The following is a 24738-nucleotide window of genomic DNA, read 5'->3' as shown; positions in this document are numbered from 1 at the left end:
TTGCATGCAAATAAAAGTAAGCGGTTTCAGCTTCTCAACAGAATCCGGATTTTTTATGGAAACCGCTATCATACTACTGATCCCTAGCATCCCATCAGACCACTCCATCACCGTTAGATATGAGCTTGTATGGATGGTGGATAAAGCAATGTTGCATGCTGCCCACCCACCTGGCAGTTTCCGAAACATAATAAACCAATTAATGTGGACTTTCCAAAATAGATCCAATTGACGTATGTTGTGGTTTGATTGCTTCCGAAACCACTCGTGGTTGCTGATTTTTAGGAAAGTGATTTTGGATTTGAAGGAAACAAATTAATTACCTTAGTGAAGTAGGCTTCCAAACTTCTGTAGTTTTATTCGTTATGAAGGACATTTTGCTTCCAATGTATCCAGCATTGCTTCTGAAGCGAGAGAAGTTTGCTTCAATCTAAAGCATTGTGACTGAAATTTGCTTCAATTTGATTGATATATGTGCATCGGTAGTTTCTGTGGCATGCTTCAACTTCTAGTATATTATGCTTCCTAGTATCTATATACGTGCTTCTATTACAAAACAACACATGTACTATGCTTCAACCTTGAATACCTTATGTCTCCTAGTACGTAAATATATGCGTCCTTCTATCCATATAGTATAAGTTGGCTTGCACCAATTTATTTCAATTTTCAACAGATTCTTCAAATCATGGAAGCATCCACATACCAGGTACATTGGCTGACCTCTTCATGTAATATATCCCATGTAATACGTCGGTAGTTTCTATGAAATTTTGTCTCCATGTAATATATCCCATGTGTGCGATAACATTTGCTTCCATCCACGGAAACTTATGTTTTGGGCTGTACTAATTTTCTTCAAGAATAACTAAATTTATCTGGACATCACTTTATATTATTCAAATCATTGTAAAGATAATTTAGAAATTTGTGAAGAAAAAAAAAGTAATTGTGAAATTTGCTTCTGCTACAACTAAAATATGTTTTGATCTGATAGAATTGTTACCATAGACTCTTTCTAATGCTACTGCTCGGCTAGAATTATCGTGCTTCATTTGTTCATATACCATGTTTCAAACAACATACATATTTGCTTCGTTCAAGTCGTTGAAATTCATGCGCTTCATCCATTCATATAACTTGTTTTTTACTACAAATACATTTTCTTCCTTTATGTCACAAATATTACACTGCTTTATATGCTCAAGTCTATGCTTTCTATATCCTATCACACTGCTTCATACACTGATGTTTGTGCTTTCTATATCCTATGACATTGCTTTCTGTCTAATAAGTGGTATGCTTCCCTACATTTTTTACATAAAATGGTGGTTCGCAAGCACTTGATTTCTTGTTATCTCTCCATCTCCGTCGTTTTCCTGTTTCTTGTTCTCCGTTGTTTTTCATGATCGACGAGAGAGATCCACGAGGCCCTAGGGGCAATCAGGTCAACCTAGGGTAGCCATAGCCGTCGTGTGCCCTGATGGGGTCCCTCCCGGACGTGTGGGGTTTTGGATCCCTAAAAGATCTAGCCAACGTGTCTCGCATATCACGCTCCCAACGAGACTCCTCCGACGAAGTGTCTTGCATACCAGCTCCACGCCATGGGTACAAGGTGACATGTTCATGTGCGAACATCGTGTTCATCTGATTTATGTAAGCACTCTGATGATTCTTTTATATGAAAACGATGGGTTCGCTTGCTCTCTTTTTTGATAAAGAGTGTTTTTATTAACTCAAAAAATAACATCAAGCGGATACAAAGCATGATAAGAAACACCCGACATCTGCATAATTAAGATGCACACAGCCAGACACCAACAATTTGACAAAAAAAATAAAAGAACCAACATATCGATAACTGTAGAGTTATGTAGGACCGACACTATAGCTATGTTGAAGGAGGTGGTGGACCGATCCTAGGATTATGTTGCCACCCATATTGGGTACAAAACTATGGCCACCCGCTTTAACCGCATACACAGTGCCTTAAATAGTGGTCGGTGCTTCGTTCAGTGCAGTGTAGACCACATACGAATACGAAGTAAGTGCATACAACGGAAAATGACCTACACGAGAAGAATTTTTGCCATTGACAAGAACTCATTTCTAAATAGGCAAAGCGACCATAATAAGGCATACGCTCCCACTCTTATTAGCGATCTGAACTTATTTGGAATATCATCCAATCAGTGACCAAAAATATTGGCAACACTTATGGGCGGAAACAAAATTGGACACTATTTAAATGACTGAGTACAAAAACTACACTTGCTTCCTTGCCAATTGTGACGGGCGAGGTTGTCTTTGGTTAGCACAACCCCCTCTGAAGGTACCACATGAAGATCTTAATTTTTAGTGAAATCTTCAACTTCTAAATGTTCTTGTTATTAGCCAGTGGGACCATTGAATCCATGAACGCACGGCACGTAGAGTTGATTGTGAAGGACCCTGATATTGCGAGATTCCAGCGAAACACATCCCTTCATTATGTCAGGTTAATTGAATCCAGTTGGGATAAAATATTGTCATGACATAGGATGAGGCCAATCAAGTTCCGCCTTAAAGAAATATCCAACGAGAATGAACTAAGCACTTGCGTAAGATTATCATTCTTATCACGAACAAAGTGGCAAAAGGATGGATATTGTTCTCGAAGGCTCGCATTGTCTAGACACTTGTCCTCGAGAAACAAATCTCTGACCCATCAAGATGTTTCTTTGTCGTCATTAAACCAACCAAAAAATGTGAGCCACCAAATTTTCAATAGGCCCGAGACGCGACTTTTTGGCCCAGATACTTACTACACGGCAGGGTTTGCAGATTGTCATCCTCAATTTTGAACATCCATTTACTAAGACATCATCATTAACCTGCAGGTCATGAATGATAAGGCCACAATGGTCTTTTGACCTACAAACCACACTCCATTTGATCAATTTGTACTTTTTATTTTCAATATCTCCTTATCAAAAGAATTTAAATCTTAAATAATTCAGCCTTTGCAACACCACTTTTGAAAGATGAAAAAAAAACATATAAAGAATCATATTTGTCACGAGAATTGATAAAGACCACCACCATTCAATAGAGAGCAACTTTCTTTTTCAACTGTATTCCTCCGAGCGCTACTTCACATGTTTTCTCTCCAGATTAGTCAGACGTCGATAATGTATCAAAATTCTCAAATATTTAATGGAGATATGGCTTTCACACAACAAAACAAGTCAGCGCAATCAGCCACCACCTCAATGGCTTCTTTAAAACAAAACAATTCGCTTTTATCAAAGTTAATATTCATAATATTCTCTTGCTAATGTTTGTTTCACATACAAGTTTTATCTACATTCGTAATATTCCAGCAAACCAGCATAATTTAACCCTGCCGACCTATCTCGGTTAATCACGACGTTAAACTAACAGGCCCTGGTTACCGTTAGTAATAATAGCCCATACAAGTATATGATCCTGGGAACGACTGATCTGACTGACTGGACGGCCAATCCATGTTCACATCTGCAAGTCCCTTCTGCAGCAGGGCTTAAGCCCGCAGCACGTCGCCCCATCCACCGAGAAATGCACCACCTCCTTTCCCACATGCTTCCGGGCCACCCCGTCGCCTCTCGGGCCCGACGCCCAGGCAGAGTACAGCGACTGGACGGCCTCCTCAGACAGCCCGTTCTGGCTGAGGTCGAGCACCCTCAGCTGCTTCGCCGAGACGAGGGCCTCCGCGAGCTCCTGGACAAACTGGCAGCCGGAATAGGAGTTTCGCTGGCAGGAGCTCGCGCAGCTCCTGGCAGGACCAGAAACTGTACGTCGGTCCTCGTTTGCCGCTTCGTCCTCACTGTCCGCCACCACCATCTTCTCCAGATCGACGTTTCCTGGAGCTACATTGTCGCCTGCTTCGGCGTTGTGGCCGTGTCTGTGCTCGGTGCCTGTCGACACATCCTGCATGTCCTCGTCCAAGTGCAGTGTTCTCTCTAGTGCCAGGTTTGCATTCTCGGCCATGCTCAGCTCCTCCAGTTGATCATTCCCTGGAAGGACCAGAAGACTGAGCTTGGCCCAGAAGGCGTTGTTTTGAGTATAATATATAATTGTTCTGTTCCTCACCTGCTAGTGCCTGAATAATTCGAGTAATGCCACCAAGCCCAAGATTGCATCTGTCGAGAGTGAGAGATCTAAGACTGCACTGGGGATTTGCAAGTATTGCCCCAACAGCATCACATCCCTGCATTGTGCAACCTCACAATGTTAAACAAACGACCATGGGGACCAAAATCAGGTAGACCAAATTATCTGAGGATAGGAAGCGAACCTCCATGTTAATGGAATTTCCTCCGAGGTTCAAGTCGAGAATATTAATTCTAGAAAGATTTGTACAGATCTGTGAGAATTCAGGAGTTGTGAGCCCGCAGTTGGATAAATCCAACCTCATCAATTCTTGGGACGCACTAGATAATGCCTCGGTGAGCCTAATTGTTCCTCCCTGCAGAAAGAAATCCACCCATAAGGCATGATGTTCGCTACAAGCTGTAAATACTGACCATATATGGAAAACAGACTCACAGGTCCAATGGAAGTTCCACCTAGCAGATATCCAGATAGACTCAAGGATTGTGCAAGTAGACACAGTTTATCAACAATTAACTTGTTCAGTTTTATACCAGTTAGGCTTAGTTGTGAAAACCTGCAGCGATCAAATCCATAGCTGGTTTATTATTTCACCACAATTCATAGCTGTCAACAGTGATGGAACAATGTCTGCCAACCTTTTCAAAGAAGCCAGTTTGGAGAGAAGGTTAAGCATTGTGTTGCCAGAAATTGGATTGTTTTTTCCTGTCAAAGGTATGGAATTTTGAAGATGGCAACCGTTTATACATGACGATGGCTAGTTATATACAACAGAGGCAACAAAGTACCTATCGAGAGATGTGAAAGGACCGAGCCTTCATGTAGTGCATCTGCCATTTTCTGAACTGTTCTTGATGTGATAGAACACTGCTCAACATCCAAGCTATATAGTGCTGTCACGAATGGAAACAAAACATGCATTCTGTAAGAGGAAAGTAATGGTGCACACTGAGAAAAAACAAGATGGCAAAAGCTCCCAAAGGTGCAAACAAAGGTCTGCTGTTGCAGATAAACACATAAGGCCTATTGTTTCTGCAGCCCCATAAACATACAACGCACTTGATACTGGGTATTGAGACTCACACATACCTTTGCACTTCTGTAAGATTGTGAAAAGATAAGAGCTGCAACCATCTGTGAGGCGATTCCCAGCCAGATTAAGTACTTCCAGCCGTTCAGTCATAACAGCACACTCACAGATCTGTTCATCAGTAAATTATGGACCAAATATGAATTCAGAACTAACTGTCATTCCACTTTGATATCCAGGTTTCTGTGATAGGAAAAAACACCTGAAATAAAGCAGTTGGACCAAATCGATTGCAATGCAAATCCAGTGTCAAGCCACCATATGTTTGGGATGACGAAGCAAATATTTGTTGAAGGCTTTCAATTGTTTCGTTTCCTGCAATTCATACAAATGAATGCTTAATCAGTCTACGATGATCCTTTAAGGATAGTCTAGGGTGTACAGGTGACTAATGCAGCACACTCTGTGTCACAGAGCTAAAGGTGCTTTCCATTTACCTATTAAGTCTATAACTGATTAACTGTCTTTCTGCCAAACTCGTGATGCTTAAATTAAACACATACAGAAATAAGCAGAGATACTGAAAAATGATACCTAGCATGTTATGAGAAAGATCCAACATGGCTATTGTTTTATGTGATCTTAGGGCTTCAAGAAGAGGTGAAATTGACAAATCTTGCAGTCCACAATCAGACAGAATGATTTCATCTTCAGAGACCTGTTGTTGGGAAACAGAAGGTCAGTAGAACATATTTAGCTTTGACAAGTTAGTCAGACCTGATTTACAAAATTATAAATGAAAACAAGTAATATAAATCCAACAAACTTACTTCAAGATTATACAATTTTTTCAATAGCTTCTTATTTGGTGCTTCTGAGGACTTTGTACAGAAATCAACGTACAATTTCATCAACCGCTTTGGCACCCAATCTTCATAAGAAATATGGACATTAGACTTTTAATAGAATATATCGGCATGCAGCACAAGAAATTATACATGAAACCAAGCAGCTACAAGTGCTGAGTAAAATTTGTCTGTATAGAGAGCACAGGTGAGCACAACGAAACCAACACAAGTCTTGCTTCAGCATTGAAAAAACACAAATATAAAGTAAAGCAAGTAGATGAATTTAACCAAACACTTGTTTTCAAGCAGAAACTCCGCCTATGTCTTTTATGCATAGCCGGTCCCAAGCCCGGGTATAGGAGGAGGGTTGTGATAGGCTTGGCGAGCCAACGTAAAAACTAACCAGTCCCATGGGTATGAAACCTATTTGAGCGAGAGCAGTACTAGGATGTGTGACCTCTTGGGAAGTCCTCGTGAAAGGGTTTCATATATAAGGGTTGTCATAGGCTTGGCGAGCCAACATAAAAACTAGCCAGTCCTTTGGGTACGAAACCCATTTGGGCGAGAGTCGTACTAGGATGGGTGACCTCCTGGGAAGTTCTCGTGAAAGGGTTTCATATCTAGCCTACCCCAACTTGTTTGGGACAAAAGGTTTAGAAGAAGAAGAAGAAGAAGAAGAAGAAGAAGAAGAAGAAGAAGAAGAAGAAGAAGAAGAAGACTTGCTTTCAAGCAGAAGAGCTCAAAACTTCAGTGAACCAAACCCTTTCCCTTACAAAAAAGGTTTAACTCATCAGCCCTTTACATGTGTCAATGACAGACCAACGTGTCATAAGAAACAAACCCAGATTGAATGCTGCTGAGATTGCAATCAGAAACTTGGGAGTTAGGTAGGTGTCATTTTTTGCTACATCAAAATTTAACCAGTAGCATAACCAGCATAATTGTACATATATATAATTTAAACTCCTATGAGCTAGTGCAGCACAACTACAGATACATTTTGAAACTTTGTGCAAATTGTGAGGGAGACTTCTGGACTTTAAATAAGCACTGTTGTATTTGACAATTCAGATTATTTAGCATACAGAAAAATGCATTCAGTAATTTCACATTCCCCGCTATTTTAGGCTATTAGCACGAAGAATATAGAACCAAACAACCATAATGTATTGTGCTCAGTTTACTTCAATCATCAAATGAGTGTCCCTTAAATAATTAATGCATATTCAACGCCAACAAAAAGGATGCCAAAATCAAAATGATGCTCATAGGTCCTAGAGACATAAGACTCATGCAACAACAGCAGTTCTATGAACAAAGTTGAGTACGCTGAACCCATACCATCAACAAAAGCCTCAATGCACTTCTGTTCAGAAGCAAGTTGGCCAATATAATCAATTGATTCTGCACCATCCAGTACATTCCCACAACACTTGAGCTCCCCAATAATAGGCAACAAGCCTACAAAATAAGATAAATGTAAGTTCCAACAGAAAAGAAAGAAACAAGAGGTTGTTCCCTAGCAAATATGACACCGTAAGAACCACAAGAACTAACCCACCGCAAACTGTCTCCTGTAACATATTAGGCACATACATAAATCTTGGATAAATAGCCAAGACATGGTATACACAGAGTTTATTCTCACGTACTGGAAAACATGTTACTAGGGAACAATAACTGTATTTCCAGATAAGCTGAACAGTTGATACAGTTCAAGAACTGAACAATCAGATATGTATTGCTGGACAAATGGGCCAAATATCACAACGCATGCATATAACAGCTGAAGGAAGAACCGAAGAATGCATCGCCACAAGGACATTCTACATTTCTTCAACAACACCACAAGATAACTAGATAAGAGTAATGGTAAAAGTTATGGAGATGGCTTATCAAGTTCACATCCCTCCCTCTACCTCCAATATTTTCATAATGAGAATATTAAAGGCGAAGCCACTGGCATAGAAGATTGAATACAATTCCCATCACAGAAAATATTGCAAAAAAAAAACTTAATGGGCATACTGCATGACTTGTCAAAATTTAGGAAACAAGGGCAAACCTTTGGAGCTCTTTTCATCAGGAATCTGAAGGTGGTATACACATGCCACTTCAACTTTAAGAGACTCAATGTTAAAAGCAGCCTCACATATGCAAGCATTTAAATCCAAATACACCAGATGCTGACCAATTCTGAACGCCAAGTGTTGCTGCAATTAAGGATCTCATCATATTTAATAATTTAAATCACAGACCACAACGAATATCCATAACTGGAGCAGTTGTTGTACTCGCAAGTAACAGCGCTAAGAACTACATCTAGATCACTTCTAGATTTCAAATCGACACAAGTGGAATGTTTCAGATGATCTGAAAACAAATCCTAGATAAGCTCCAATGTGAATATGGGACACAGCTCGCTTCAACAAAAAAAGAGTTTTGACATGTAGGGACTGTACAGCACTTATACACATCGAGAGTAGTGTCAATCAAGGGTAGGTTCACATGTCAACTGCCTGCCCTGTGATTGATATTTCTAAGTGTTCTGCAAATAGTAGCTTAAGACAAGTTTAACTTGCATTGAGTGTCTACAGTGGCGGAGCTACAGACATGCTGGGCGGGCCAGGCTAAAGGAAAGCCCAAAATGTTCTCACATGGCCCATTTTGCTCACACTTCACTGATTTCTTCCTGGGCTGGGCTGGGCTGGGCTGGCCATGGCCTTGTTTTACTTGCACACAGCTCCGCCACTGAGTGTCTGGTTCATGCAACAAACAGAAAAGGAAAGTACGAACATATGGACATTCAAAAGTTAACGCTGGATGTCAGAAAATAAACGTTCCATTTGACATATGGATCCCTTCTAATGTATTTCACCACTCAATGACATCTAAAGTGGTGAAGTTACCAGCTGAAAAAGGCATTGTGGAATCTCCAATTAACAAAAAGGATAGAGCAACGGAAAGCACAATCGCCATATGCTTTTTAGCGATCCTGGAAAGACTAAATTTGGAATAATACTTACATGATCAGCATCTGTGGATAGGAGGCCAACAGCATTTTGACCATGTGGTTGACTATGAGATGCAGGAGTACAAATTCTGGAACCACTTGCTGCTGGCTTGGATGAAGACACTTTTCGTCCACTAGAAGCTCCTATTTCCAGTCCATCATTACCATGACCAGTGGGGCTACTTGATTTGAATGAGCATATACTTTCCTCAGCCGGGCAGGGTGTGCAGATACTGTACACATCCCTAGGTTCAGTAGGGTCTACCTGCAGATGAGTACTAGTTATCGCTCAAAAGAAATAAAAACAATCACCATCTCTTTAAGTTTTTACCAACATCTGATGGGATACATGGTAACGAACATATGTAAGAAAAATAATATCTCTCAACATATCAAGAATGTAAAATTATATAAATCTCAAGAGATAAGCTTTGTATAACCTGATTCCTGTTGTTTGCTCCATTTGCTATGTCCTCTGTTGGTCATAGAAAAATGTATGCAAAATAATTAGGAGACAGTTACCAGGCATTCCAAAAACTAAAGGTGTACAATGCTCATAAGTCATGCACCTGATGTAGACAGACTATCTGTTCGATTAGTTCGCTTCTTTTTTGATTGATCAATTTCAGGACTCTGATCAGCTTCATCGTCTGATATAAACACACGGACACGTCTTTTACCAGACTGGTTACTGCATGATTTACTTAAAACTTCTCTAGTGCGCTCATCGATATCACATGATCTATCAACCTTCTTCTGGATGCTATGTATCTTGGATGCCTTCGTATTGGATGAGCTCCTACTTCTATGAACCAGTGAAGCAAGAACAACATGATCATCAGGTTCCTCAGAATATGTATTTGCAGCATGCTCACCACTGTCCTCTTGATCAAGCATTTTATCAGATGCATCACCACCTTCAGATTCAGTTTCTGAGCAATAATCACTTACAGTATCCCTTGCTCCATGCTGATTCAATTTTTGCTTCAAGTTATCTATTTTTTCATGTACCTTCCTGAAGAAAAAATAAATCCATTTTATGACAGGTCTGGATAAATTAGCTTTCTTCTATCCAACATCTGTACGTAACTTACTTGGCATCTTCTACACTATCAAACCTGACCATGTGACTGTAATGCATGTTCTCGAGGGCAGAAAGTTGCACATTTGGCAGATTCCCTTCCACAGCAATTCTGAATATCATTGAAATGCAAGTATCAGAATCTATAGGTGGAGGTAAAACGCCATGATGACCACATGCATTTCCAGACTTACCAGAACATTTACCAGATAGATAATAGATCACATGTACACATACACAAGAGAAAAACATGGCACAAAACTAGAACAACAGTATGGCATTGAAAATAATAATTACCACAGTACCCTAGCTAAGTAGCAATACAGATAAAAGGCACATGTTTAAACTTCCTTGGGCATTTTATACAGCCCATCCTACAGGACATATTATATTAGTCTATAATGGTCCACAGTTCTGGCCAGTTATGTTAATAATAAGATTTCAAAATTGTTGTGTGGTGCCCTTGTAGGTCTGTCACTACAAGTCATTTTCTCAAAGCAAACTACACATGATTACAATACCTTGTGTAGGAGTATGTGTTTGAATGCTCAGCATCTTCGATGTATGCAAAAGGGTTAAGTTGTTTGACATGTGTTGGACATTGTACAGAACTCATGCACAGCCTCAATTAGGATATATGGCTGCCACAGAATACTGGCACTCCATATTCTTAACAGGCTTTCAAAATGGTGTCATTGTTCATATATCAGCAATAGGGTGTTTCAGTGGATCAAAACAACATGTTCGTAGATAAGCCACCCATGTCATAACCTAGGTGCTCTTTGTAACCACTAAAATTTAATCTGCCATATTTCTACTTTGCAAGATTGCGAGTGTGTTTGAATAATTATTGTAGATAAGAAGGCACGGAGATATTGCCTGTAGCCTTCTTCAAAAGCTTGCAACGCACCAGCCCAGTCACCACAAGAATCAAGAACATTACCAATGTTCACTTTTGCCAATGCTTGCCCCTGAAATTTCATGTATCCAAGGTGAGCAGGATATGGAACTGTTAGCACCAAATAGAAGTTTGCAAACAGGAAGGTAGTTTTATTATTAGGTAGCAGGAATGCCAGCATAAAAAAATATAACTAAGGGAACATAAACTAACCTCTAAGTTTCCAATCGATCGATACATGTTCCAGCTTTTCATGTACCATTTACGAGCTTTGCCGAAGATTCTAAGCTTTTGGTATGATTCTCCTATGGACAAAAGAGCATCACTCTGTTTTTCCTTCTCACGAAGTTCATTTGTTACTCTCTTTTTCCCTTTCGAAAATTCCTTGTGCTGGAAAGCAAATAATTTATATCAGAATTAAGACATTTGCGTATTTTCATCACTGCCGCCTAATAATTAATGTTATTTGAGTATGCAGAGGCACACTCAGCATGTTTTGTTTTTTCACCTTTGATTCGTCAGAACCGTTTTTCAACTTCAGTTCTGAAATTTGAACCAAGATTTTGTTCACCAATTGAAAATAAACAATAATTTATCAATCCCTTTCAGTCCTTAGTGCAATGCAAAAACATGTAAAAATCTACATGCAGTTCAGCAAGTGCCTGTACAAAATAGAGTCAAATAAATTCAGCATAACATGAATAGTTGGGACTCTGGAACATGTGCAGAATAATTCTGACAGGAGGCTTATAATAAAACATGGATATTTATTTTGACTTAAAGATAGCATCTAACGAGGTACTCTACCGTCATCCACAGGATTGGCCAAGTCAACCAAACCGTTAAAATTATGTCCAGTTATGCATAAATGTCAGAACAATACTGGAACATTTTTCTAAATAGAATTTAAGTTCAGATAGTTAGATACTGCTCACTTCACTAAACACTTACTTTTGGCCATGCAGATATCATTCTTGCCTTTTCAATAAGATTATCCAGCCATGCATGCTGCTCACAGAGGAGTTTTCTCTCGTTCGATGTTCCACGAGCATCAGAAGTATCTCTGACAAGCTTTTTCAGTTTCTGCTCATCTTTCTTCAACTCTTCAAGAACTTCAGCTGCTTTCGTAACAGTTTCAATATTCTGATGAATTTGATCAACTAGTGCATCTTCATCTTCCAAACCCTTTGTTATTTGAAGGGCTTTTTCGTAGCAAAGTTTTGCATCTCCATACTTTTGAATCCGAGAATGCAACTCCCCCAGATTTATAAATCCCTTTGCCTCACCTTGAATATGGTCTATGTTTCTACATATAGCTATGTCCTTCTCAATATGAACCTTGGCTTTGTTCCAGTTGCGTAACTCAGTATAAACATTTCCTAGATTATGATGGAGCCTAGTGCGAGCATCATCATACTGATTTACCTCTTCTTCATCACAAATTTTCAAACCCTGGTTAAGTAGTTGCTCAGCTTCTTCAAGGTTATCAAGATCTAGTTCAAGCATGCCCAAATTATTGTATGAGTCAATGAGCTCCTTCAGGTAGGGTGATTTTCCAGACGGGGCATTCTCTCTTAGACCCTTTACCAGTTTCATGGCAGCTTTGAAATACTTCTTGGCATTCCGTATGGCACTGTGGTCGTTTTCAGAACTTAGAAGGATTTCATGGTAGGTCCTCCCAAGCTGGGTACAAGCTCGCTGCTCCTCAACAAGGTTCTCGGTTTCCTTGGCAAGTTGTAGGTGCTTCTTCTGTGAAGCATGCAAACATCGAGGAAAAAGGACATGAGTTGATGACTTGATGTAGTAGAAACCAACCCAGATAGTTTGGGTTAAAAAGGTAACTGTGAACATTACCTAAATAAACAACAGAAACGAAACAAGAGATCAGACCTTATTACACAAGCGTAGTGAGCAAATAACCAAAAATGTCATATTTTGGTTTGTAGTTTTGTATTCTAACAGGCCTGGTATATTCAGATTCAGGGTATAATAACAGTTAGCTTTTCACCCTCATTTTCCAAAAAGGTTTAACCTGGTTGTGGTATGGATGGTTACTGAAAGGTCAAATGGAAGTTTGAAGCAACTAACTAAACTAACAGTATGGCCTCAGCAAAAAAAAAACTAACAATATGGGACTAAACTCATCAGCAGCAGGCATCCACAAATACGCCAACTTGTGCCTTGGAGAATGGTCTCACGTGCAGCATCCGCAACTATGGTCACTGAATGTGAGGTGCTAGTTTATTTATTATCATTTGACATATTAACACCAGTGAACTTTACTAGCAAATCTACACAGCTCAACACTAGGTGCACCCACAACCTCTGCTGACAGATGAGTCGATCTACAAAAACACCGCAGGGCGTATTGAAACCAGCAAAAGTCGAGCCAAATTATGCCCAGCAGGACAGCACTAAACATTTGAAATGTGTGGTCAGAACAAAGTTTGATGTAACTTATATCCAATTCTTTCAACAGCCTAACCTAATGTTTGTCACTAAGAAGTTCAATCAAACGGTCAAATCAAAGTTCTACCGTTGCTGATATACTGCAATGATCCGAACGCATTGTAAGCACTGATACTTGGGCAAAATAACACAGTAACATTCTACAGCCCAAAATCCTAATTCGAAATAGCCGGCTCGACCCAAATCCGATGCCGCTAGACAAGCTCGGGCATCCGATCCGGCCAGGCGCGGGCGATTTTGGTTCCGGGAGCGGTGGCGGGCGGGCGTACCTGGTAGGTGAGGGCCTGGGAGAATTGGGCGAGGCGGAGGTGGACCTCCCCGAGCGACTGGCAGGACTCGAGCAGGTGGCGCTGCGGGAGGTACTTGACGGTGACGTCGTAGTCGCGGCGCAGCCAGCGGAGCGCCTCCACGTACTCGCCGCGGCGCTTGTGGATGTCGCCGATGACGTTGGCCCACCGCGCCTCCTCCTCCCGGTTCCCCTCCGACACCGCCTCCCGGTACCCGCGCTTCGCGCCCCTCAGCTCCTCCTCCTCCTCCCTCGCCCGCCCGCCGCCGCGCCCCATCCCCCCCGCCGCGCGCGCTAGGGTTCCGGCCTGGACTTTTTTTTTTGTTCCCCCTCTCTTCCCCCCTTCCTCGCCTCCGGGTTTGGGGATTTCGGGAGGGGTGAAATGGAGGGAGGGAGGGAGCCTCGTCCCGCCAAAATGTTTCGGGGGCGCCGTCCTGTTGCTCTTCTTGGGCCGTGCTAGAGTTGGGCCGTCATCATTCACCTGAGGACTGCACCAGCTAAAAGCCCAAAAACCATTTCCAGTCTGCTGGGTTTGTGTTTTTTTTTTTCTCTTCTCATCTCAGAGGAAACTGCATAGGGTGACAGTGCGTTTTTTTCTCTTTTCTTTTTTTCTTATTGTTAGGGCGATAGCGTGTGTTTTCGACAAGGAGGGTGACAGTGCGTGTGTTGGAGTGTTGAAAAAACAAGCCAAAAAGGCCAAATATGCAACATCTTTGGATGGGTTTTTCTTTGATGCGTGTCGGGGTACGTTACGTATGTGACTTTTTGATCATGGTAAATTGCCTCCGGGAAAGACCAAGACCAGCTGAAAAGTTTCTGACCGTCGAGACGAGAGGGCCAATTGGGTTGCGAAAATGTGGTGCTGATACTCAGACGACTGAAGAAACAGTAATTTCCGTTTAGTTTATGCTTCTGGCCAACCAGTCAGTCGGTCGGTCCTGGCGTTTTCGCATCCCCTAGGCGCTATGCTAGAGGCTAGGGCCAGCTAGCGGCCACCGGAGCGGAGGACGGCAAAGCCAAACGCGCCACCGCATGCAGCGACTCTTCTTACCGGCGCCCGCTCAGTGCTCCGCCCACGACACGTACGTACGGCGGCCACCGACCGGAGCGACGGCGTCAGTCCGTTCCTAGTACTTCCACGGTGCCCGGCATGCCTCGTACGCGCTCACGTTCCCCGTCCTGCGCATGTCGGGTCCAGTCGCGGCGTATGGGCCGGTGCTTCCTTTTTCCTCGTACGGAGCATACTACGACAATGGGGTATGTCTGGGTCATGGCTCTCTACTCCGTAAAAGTCAGAGCGGCGGCTCGAGCCAAGAATAGATTTTGCTCTGCCCTGGCCTGTGAAGGAGTTTTTATATATTCTGCTCTTTCCATATGCTCGTGCCAAAACCCAAGCCACCGTCAAAAGGCGACCCTGATATTCCAAACGTGCGTGCCTTCGTTTCAGTTCGCAAAATGCACTGTCCCTACTCAACACGACCATGGGGACGGTCCTAGGAACGACCAATGCACCTTTGGCTCGTGCTCACCCAAAGCTTCTGCTGATCGAACTGCATATACATACTCTTCCCCTGGAAATAACTGAATACTATATGGGAGTCGGCCAAGTCGAGCACGTGCCAGTGGTGTTTTGGACGTTAATAGACCGGAAAGTCAAGACAACCCCAAGCCGCGGGTGCTAGAAACACATGGACTAGTAATATCGCATGGCCAGATAAAAAAATAACAAGAGTTGACTACAAAGCTCCTTTCTACAAAAGGAAAGGGCTCCCCTCCCGGCACCGAAAACCGCCTTTCCTAGAGATCCCCTGGCCACCGCGGCCGCCGCCGACAGCCGTGGCGGCGGCAGGCATGGTTGGAGCACCCCGACAAGCGCAGGGAAGCGACGTCAAGTGGGCGGCATGGGAGATGGCAGAGGCGATATGACTCGACCATGGAGGTTGCGCCGCAGTGGCGCTCGACCAGGTGGTGTTGCGCAAGGGGGGGTTGAGTCTCACGGCGAGGGACTCATAGTGGCTCGGCGCAGGTGTTGGAGGTGGTGGCGCGGATCGGATTTAAGCCCATTCTGGGCCTCATATGGGTCTCAGGGCCGCGAGCGTTGTGATGCTTTCAGCCTGGAGTTGGTGTGATGGCTACTTCATGTGGTGAGGTGGCCCTTGGCTATGCTGGAGGTGGAGGACGATTCGGAGCTGCGGGTTCTTGGTTGCGTGGGAGGCAGAAAGAAGGGCGACGTGCCTTCGGCTATGTGGGGTGCCGGTGTCAACGTATGATCCCAATGGTGAGGTGTTGCGGCCGCGGCGCACAAGCCCATCATGGATAGTGGCCCTAATCCGATGGGCAAGGATGGAGGTGCGTGATGCTTTGGATGAAAATCATGCCCGTCTTTGGTCGGTGTTGGAGGCGCCACTGAGGTGTTGTCGGCATCCCCCCTCTCGCTTGGATTTTTGTCTCTGGACAAAAGCCTGAGTTCATTTCCGGATCGGTGATGGTGGTGTCTCGATGTCGTTACTTTGTTGGGAGCATCGTGTGTGGAGATACGGCTTCGAGGTTCTGTGTTGTAGTTGTTCGGTGCTTGCCATTGGTCCAGGTAGATCTTCATCAGCGCAATGCACGCCGTTGGCAGTGAGTCAAAGATGATGACTTTGTCGGAACCAACCGAGTCCTGCCACCCACTCGCCATCTCCTTTTAGGTATTCAAAGGTGGTCGGTGCATTGGCAAGGGAGGTCTGGTTGGAGTTGCTGCTCATCAAGGTGACAAGTACTATTTAGGGCAGGCTCCTTGCGTTGCGTTGAAATGTGTGTTGTGGTTAATCGTTTGGTTAGCCCGCGGCGTGGTCTACACTTGTTCATAACTAGAGGTAGTCTCTTCTAATTGTCTTTTGCTTTCTAAAATATGGCACAACGTTGTGTACTCTAAAAAAGAGGTGCCTATCGGCCCACCGATCTGGCGTTGCATTGATCGTATGCTCGCTGTCGGATCAAGCCTGATTGAACATACCACGCCAAGGTCATTACCCGTGAACCTTACCTTCTTGCTCGACTACATTGCATTCCTGATCGCTCTCGTCCTCCTACTTGCTGGAAATATCAGCAAGTTACCGAATGATTTTATTAACAGAAATACTAGATAAAACATGACTAGTATAGCAGTGATAAAACAAGTCATGCGATTTGACAAAGTGAAGGTAAATAACACCTGCATATATGAGCTAGAAACGATCATCTCTCGAGCAGACGGTAACATATATGAGGTAGATTCTAATATGTGTAGGGTAAACACTAGAAGAAAGAACTGTGGCAGGACCTCTAACAGGAAAAACAAGAACACGTACTGGACAGCAACCGGAGCAGAGGCACTGGACTTGGGGTCGGTGTCTTCCATGTCGTCGAGGAGGTTGTCTACGTCGGGGAAGTAGTCGTCGGAGTCTGGGGCGTCCGTGACGAAGAAGTCAGTAGTCGCGCATAGCGCTTCCCAAAAACCTTATCACCCTTCTCCCGTACATGACTCAAAGAGGTGCGGTTTCAGAGGCCTACTGTCCCGACTCGCGGTGCACGCCGCAAGCCGGGATGAGGAAGACAACAGCAGCGCAGAGATTGGAACCGGTGGCGAGAGGAAGGAGAAGTTCTGGTGCGTCTCTCTGAGAGGAGCGACCTCCCTTTTATAGGCGCAAGAGAAGGAGGCGAGAGGCTGCGCCGGGAGCTGAAGGGAACGCGGGAGATGAAACGAACACGCAGCAGCCGAAGAGGCGCGTCGTTCGGATTCAGTGTCCATGGAGAAAAAAATATTTCAGCTTCCAAGTGATATTTCGTATACCCGTAGTGCGTGGCAAAAATTTAGACATCGGCTCGTTCCCGCAACCCGCGGCACGTCGTGACGAGGCGAGGCGTGGCGTGGCGTGGCGTGGCGTGGCGTGGCAGGCGGCGGAGGAGGAGCGCGCGTGGATGTCCTTCTTGTTCTCATGCTCATACAAGTGGGGAAAGAACCTCCCTTATAAGGAGGTCCAACTCCCACTCAACTAGCAATGTGGGACTAAACATTAGTAGTATCCCTTGCCTTGCACAAATGGGCTAAGTGGGCCTCTAAGATTTATTTAGAAATTTCTGAAATAGTTATTAGGCTGTCCCAAAATAGACTAAATTCCGGCAATCCCCTACCAGATCCCAGAGGCACACAAAATTTGCCTTTAGTTTCAAAACACTGTTTTATATACCGGTACTGCAGTGGAGACTGTTATGTTGAACTTCCACCTAGAACTCTATGCTACACTAGTAAGCAACTTGAACAGTGGACTAGGCCTTGAACTGCAAGTTTTCTGCGAATCTAGCTTCACATAAAGCCTTGACCGATACGTGGCTACCGTGGGTCTTCCCCGCGGGTGGAGCTTATGCGTCATACTCCGAGATCTTTCATGAGTTTACTAGAGAAAACCCTACTCTCATAGATTGCGACGTTTAACAATCAGACTCATATAGGTGCGTTCTTCAAAAAATGTTCTGCAGGACAACATCTCTGCTTCAAAGAGCCACTTAGAACACATTAAGATATACATCAACCTGCCATGCAGATTAGGAGAGTATTGCATCTTCATGGAGTGGTATTTTTAACAGTAAGGATACTCTCCTCCCAGTTGACCAACAGCTTGTCTTCCACATCTAGGGATGGCAATTTCGCCCATGGGTACGGGTATCCATGGGTACCCTACCCGAAAATAGTGGGCATGTGCAAGACTTGGCAAGGTTTTGTACCCATGGGTAATGGGTATCCATACCCGCAAAATATATGGGTAGGGCATGGGTATGAGATCACTAGTAGAAAAAGGGTCAAATGTGAGACACATTATTTCCGGTTTGTAACAGAACCGACATTGTGCCTGTTCCAACGGCTAGCCGGGAGGAGCTCTTTAGTACCGGTTCGTGGTGAACCTTTAGCACCGGTTCGTGCCACGAACCGGTACTAAAGAAAGTGGTGGCAGGATGTTGTCAGAGTGGGGCCCTTCCAGCACCTTTAGTACCGGTTCGTGGCACGAACCGGTACTAAAGGTCATACTATATAAATCCTTCGTCCACCTGCACTCTGTTCTTCCCCCTTTCCCCTCTCCCTCTCCTTTGTTCTTCCCTCCTTCCTCTCGAGTTCATCACAAAATTTGCCCCAAATTTGTCAAGATTTGCAGGCCCTCATCCATTCAAATGATCACCAAGGTTAGCAACTTTGTCCTTTCATCTCTCATTGCTAGATTAGCTCTTGCATTTGTTTATATAGTGATTAATTGTGGGTTTTAGTAATTCGGGAGGAATTATATGTGGTAGTATTTGATTTATATGCAATTTGAGGTCAAAATAACACTTAGTTTGCATATGTAGGTGTGGTTTACTTAGTGCCTTCTAAATCTCCATCGTAACCACCGTCGATCGCCCGCACCGTCCCGTCGCCGGCACCACCTTGTGGTGAACCTCTTGTTCATGAAATTTTATATAAAAAATTGATGTTTGTGTGATTTGGATATATAGTTACTCGTATAATAATTATCTTACCCGTACGTTGTTTGTTATACATAGTGCCATGGTTTTGATATCCGTCCCCGTCGGCCCTCGTCCTTGTTATGATTCGGATGTGGTATATTCTCTTTTAAAATTATTTGTTGCATTTCGTGTTTATGACAAATTATGCCCATCAAGTTGACATAGATATTTTTATCTAGGAGGTATGTGAACCGGAAATTCCAACCGACCCTATTGTCGAGAGGTTAAATTTAGTTGAAAGAGAAAACGAGTACTTGAAAGAAAAATTGAAAAGAATTGAGGGGGAGAAGATGGAATTGGAGTTGCATGTTGCCGATGTCGTCGATGATCACAAGATCAAGATGGAGAAAATGCGCTTGGAGATTAGAAAGATTAGAAAATATGCCATCGATAGTGAGACTTGGTATCATTATGCTGTTGGATCAATTGTTACCTTAGTTACGATCTTGATCGCATTTGTTGTCGCATTTAAATGCTTTAGCTAGAGAGTTATTTGTTTGTTGCATTTAAGTGTTGTATGAACTTTATGTATGAACTTGTATTAATTTGGTCTATTCGGTGTTGTGTAATGAAGATGAGCCAGCAATGGATGTACGATGACCGATGCTCTCCCCAGTTCGTTGAGGGCGTGCATACTTTTCTGCTTGCGGCTGAGGCAAACAAGCGGGCGGATGGTTTTATGCCTTGTCCATGTGCTGGCTGTAAGAATGGTCGCAATTACTCTACGTCAAGAACCATTCACGTCCACCTGTTTGAGTCCGGTTTCATGCCCCACTATAATGTTTGGACCAAGTACGGAGAAAGAGGGGTTATGATGGAAGACAATGAAGAAGAAGAGGACGACAACAGCTATCCTGGCCATGGGTTCCCTGAATACGATGATACAACAATGGGGGAAGAAGCTGAGCCGGTAATGCGGGAAGAAGCTGAGCCGGCAATGCGGGAAGAAGCTGAAGAAGAGGCATCAGATGAGCCCGTTGATGATCTAGGTCGGGCCATTGCCGATGCAAAGAGAAACTGCGCAAGTGATTTGGAGAAGCAGAAGTTGCAGCGCATGTTAGAGGATCACAAAAAATTGTTGTACCCGAATTGCGTAGGTGACAAGAAAAAGCTGGGCACCACACTGGAATTGCTGCAATGGAAGGCAGAGAATGGTGTATCTGACAAGGGATTTGGAAAGTTACTGGTAATGATAAAGGATATGCTTCCAAAGGACAACGAATTGCCCGAGAGTACGTACGAAGCAAAGAAGGTTGTCTGCCCTCTAGGGTTAGAGGTGCAGAAGATACATGCATGCCCTAATGATTGCATCCTCTACCGCGGTGAGTACGAGGATTTGAACGCTTGCCCGGTATGTGGTGCATTGCGCTATAAGATCAGCCGCGATGAGCATGGTGATGTCGAGGGCGAGCGCCCCAGGAAGAAGATTCCTGCCAAGGTGATGTGGTATTCTCCTATAATACCACGGTTGAAACGTTTGTTCCAAAACAAAGAGCATGCCAAGGCGATGCGATGGCACAGAGAAGACCGTAAGAAAGACGGAAAGTTGAGAGTACCAGCTGACGGGTCGCAGTGGAGAAAAATCAAAAGAAAGTACGGGAAGGAGTTTGCAGATGACGCAAGGAGCGTATGGTTTGGTCTAAGCGCAGATGGCATTAATCCTTTTGGGGAGCAGAGCAGCAACCATAGCACCTGGCCTGTGACTCTATGTTTGTATAACCTTCCTCCTTGGTTGTGCATGAAGCGGAAGTTCATTATGATGCCAGTGCTCATCCAAGGCCCTAAGCAACCCGGCAACGACATTGATGTGTACCTAAGGCCATTAGTTGAAGAACTCTTACAACTGTGGAATGGAACAGGTGTACGTGCGAGGGATGAGCACATGGGGGAAGAATTTAACCTAAAGGCGTTGCTGTTCGTGACCATCAATGATTGGTCTGCTCTCAGTAACCTTTCAGGACAGACAAACAAGGGATACCACGGATGCACGCACTGTTTGGATGATACCGACGGTATATATTTGAATAGTTGTAAGAAGAATGTGTACCTGGGACATCATCGATTTTTTCCGAGCAGGCATCCGGTAAGAAAGAAAGGCAAGCATTTCAAAGGTGAGGCGGATCACCGGACGAAGCCTCGCCACCGTACTGGTGCTGATGTACATGATATGGTCAAGGATTTGAAGGTGATATTTGAAAAGGGTCCTGGCGGACAACCTGTTCCAAAGGACGCTGACGGACGCGCACCCATGTGGAAGAAGAAATCTATATTTTGGGACCTGCCATATTGGAAAGACCTAGAGGTCCGCTCTGCAATCGACGTGATGCACGTGACGAAGAATCTTTGCGTGACCCTGCTTGGCTTCTTGGGCGTGTATGGGAAGACAAAAGATACACCTGAGGCACGGGAGGACCAGCAACGTATGCACGGAGAAGACGGCATACATCAGGGTCATGCAAGTTACGCTCTTACCAAAGAAGAGAAGGAAATCTTCTTTGAATGCCTGCTCAGTATTAAGGTACGCCTGGCTTCTCGTCGAATATAAATGGAATAATAAACATGGTAGAGAAAAAGTTCCAGAACCTAAAGTCTCATGACTGCCACGTGATTATGATGCAACTGCTTTCGGTTGCATTGAGGGGGCTTCTACCGGAAAACGTTCGATTAGCCATTGTGAAGCTATGTGCATTTCTCAATGCAATCTCTCAGAAGGTAATCGATCCAGAAATCATACAAAGGTTACATAATGATTTGGTGCAATGTCTTGTCAGTTTCGAGTTGGTGTTCCCACCATCCTTCTTCAACATCATGACGCACGTCCTAGTTCACCTATGCGAAGAGATTAACATTTTGGGTCCTGTATTTCTACACAATATGTTCCCCCTTGAGAGGTTCATGGGAGTCTTAAAGAAATATGTTCATAACCGTGCTAGGCCAGAAGGAAGCACCTCCAAGGGCCATCAAAATGAGGAGGTCATTGAGTTTTGTATTGACTTTATTCCTGACCTTAAGCCGATTGATGTTCCTGAATCGCGGCATAAGGGCAGACTGGATGGAAAAGGCACGCTAGGAGGGGAACAAATAATATGTATGGACGGACATTCTCTCACTGAAGCACACTACACAGTTCTATAGAATTCCGCCTTGGTGGCTCCGTATATGGATGAACACAAGAATTTGCTATGCTCCAAACACCCGGAGCGGTCTGATGACTGGATTACACGTGAACAAACCAGGAGTTTCGCCAGCTGGTTGCAGACACGTACCATGCATGACACCTCTATTGAAGATGACCTGTACTTGCTGTCCCAGTTACCATCTTCGAATATAATGACTTTCAAAGGGTACGAGATAAATGGTAATACATTTTACACGATCGCCCAAGATAAGAAGAGCACCAACCAAAACAGTGGTGTCCGCTTTGATGCAGAAACCAAGACGGGAAAGGAAACATATTATGGTTATATACAGGACATATGGGAACTTGACTATCGACGTGGTTTAAAGGTCCCTTTGTTTCGGTGCAAATGGGTCAATATGACACGAGGCGGGGTAACGGAAGACCCGCAGTACGGAATGACAACAGTGGATCTCAACAATCTTGCGTATGCAGACGAACCATTCGTCCTAGCCAATGATGTGGCACATGTTTTCTATGTGAAGGACATGTCTACCAAGCCAAGAAAAAGAAAAGATAAGGAAGCGAATGCATCGTACGATGAGCCAAAGCGGCACATAGTTCTTTCTGGGAAGAGAAACATCGTGGGAGTGGATGACAAGACAGACAAGTCAGAAGATTATGAAAAGTTTGATGAAATTGCTCCATTCACAGTGAATATTGACCCGAGCATCCCGTTAAATGATGAAGATTTTCCATGATTACGGCGCAAAGGGACACACGCGAAGAAAAAGTTTCACACCCAAAGATCTGGGATGTGATCGGCTTCACTAGCTATCATCACTTTCTTCTGTGTTTCGCACCGAGAGGGGAATCTCTGTAATAGTTAGGGTAGTTATGTGTTTTGGCATTTGAAACGCGAAGAAATTTTATGTGCAAACAAATTCATACTAATTTCAAATAATTTAAAATCTAAACTATTCAAATTTGAAAACTATGGGCACTAACAGAAAGTTTGTAATTTTTTGTACCTAAAGAGGCTGTGTCAGCCTCCGGTCAGGCTATGGCCCCACCATCACCATTTAGTGCCGGTTCGTACCACGAACTGGTACTAATGAGGCTGTGTCAGGTAAGGCTGGGGCCCCACGAGCACCTTTAGTACCGAGCCAGACGTAAGCTGTTTTTTAGTCCCACCTCGCGAAGTGAGAGGGACTAGGAGCGGTTTATAAGCCCTGAGTGCAGAGACGATGAAGAAGAGGATCAATGCTCACGTTGCTTAACTTCAAGCCTTCAGGAATACGGTAGACTGCACGGAGCTATGCGCAGTGCAGTTTACACTATTCCGAAAGGCTTGAAGCAAATTAACGAGCATTGCACCTCTTTTTTTATTTTTAATAACTTATTACAACTCCGGACTTCTTCTGTTATGGCAAAAACTAATTGCACATCGACATTTCTTTTTTTAAGTTATAACTCCAGACTTTGACCATCAAGTTTTGCAGAAAAGAAAAAATAGCAGAAAAGAAAGAAAAACTATAGCTGAAAAGAAAAACTATATAAAAAAACTACTCAAAAATAAATAGAAGAAAATAAATATAGCAGAAAAGAAAAAACTACTCAGAAATAAATAGAAGAAAAAATAAAGCGGAAAAGAAAAAAAATTATATTTGCTATTTTTCAATCGTTTACAAAATGACCGTGAAATTGAAAATCACTAGAAAATGAACTCTGAAAATGTTGAATTTTGGCAAACTAGATGAAAAACTACTCACAAATAAATAGAAGAAAATAAATATAACAGAAAAGAAAAAACTATACAAAAAACTACGCAAAAATAAATAGAAGAAAATAAAGTAGAAAAGAAAAAAACTATAAAAAAATTGGGGCGCTGCCCTGTGGGCCTGATAGGCCACAGGTGTGTAATTACAGGCCTTAAAGGCCCAGCAGACTCACAGCAGCGCGCAGAGTTTAGGCCCACAAGCCTGCTATACAGAGGAGTTCGAAGTGGTAGCCGCGGCTGGGTTTATAAACCAGTGCGGCTGCCCTTCGCCCGGCGAGGTGGGACTAAACTTTGGGGTGGCAGCGCGAGGCCTTTAGTACCGGTTGGAGCCACCAACCGGTACTAAAGGGGGGGCCTTTAGTACCGGTTTGTGCCACCACCCGGTACTAAAGGGGGTCGCTTCTCGCCGCTTGGGCTGGCCAAAACTGGCCTTTAGTACCGGTTCGTGGCTCCAACCGGTACTAAAGGTGCCTTCTATATATACAACACTTCGAAAATTTCATTCCCCCTCTGTTTCTTCCTCTGTTTCCGTCGTCTCCGTCGCCGTCGCCACCCCCGTCCCCG

General features: G+C 43.6%; 1 protein-coding gene across 1 annotated transcript; it reads right to left on the bottom strand.

Moving 5' to 3' along the window:
- Window positions 1-3227: 3227 nt before the first annotated feature.
- Window positions 3228-14110, bottom strand: LOC123138662 (protein TONSOKU). Its single transcript, XM_044558599.1, has 20 exons — window positions 13740-14110; window positions 11953-12750; window positions 11215-11391; window positions 10983-11074; window positions 10117-10215; window positions 9592-10037; window positions 9463-9497; window positions 9036-9287; window positions 8075-8222; window positions 7351-7470; window positions 5992-6092; window positions 5756-5879; window positions 5424-5536; window positions 5221-5332; window positions 4920-5024; window positions 4770-4836; window positions 4567-4687; window positions 4316-4486; window positions 4111-4228; window positions 3228-4034 (listed from the first exon to the last, which is right to left on the bottom strand). The coding sequence occupies exons 1-20, from the start codon at window positions 14031-14033 to the stop codon at window positions 3511-3513; spliced, it is 4017 nt and encodes a 1338-aa protein (XP_044414534.1). The 5' UTR covers window positions 14034-14110; the 3' UTR covers window positions 3228-3510.
- Between the last annotated feature and the right edge of the window lie 10628 nt (window positions 14111-24738).

This window comes from Triticum aestivum, chromosome 6B (genome assembly GCF_018294505.1).
Source record: "Triticum aestivum cultivar Chinese Spring chromosome 6B, IWGSC CS RefSeq v2.1, whole genome shotgun sequence".
Taxonomy (NCBI): domain Eukaryota; kingdom Viridiplantae; phylum Streptophyta; class Magnoliopsida; order Poales; family Poaceae; genus Triticum; species Triticum aestivum.
This window is presented reverse-complemented; position numbering and strand designations above follow the sequence as displayed.

Excerpts from the sequence above, each read along its gene's own strand:
- LOC123138662 (XM_044558599.1), bottom strand. The coding sequence starts at position 14,033 with ATGGGGCGCGGCGGCGGGCGGGCGAGGGAGGAGGAGGAGGAGCTGAGG. Across the intron at positions 8,223-9,035 it reads TATCCACAGATGCTGATCAT|CAACACTTGGCGTTCAGAAT; the intron begins GTAAGTATTATT and ends CCTTAATTGCAG. Across the intron at positions 5,537-5,755 it reads TCTTTCTCATAACATGCTAG|GAAACGAAACAATTGAAAGC; the intron begins GTATCATTTTTC and ends TATGAATTGCAG.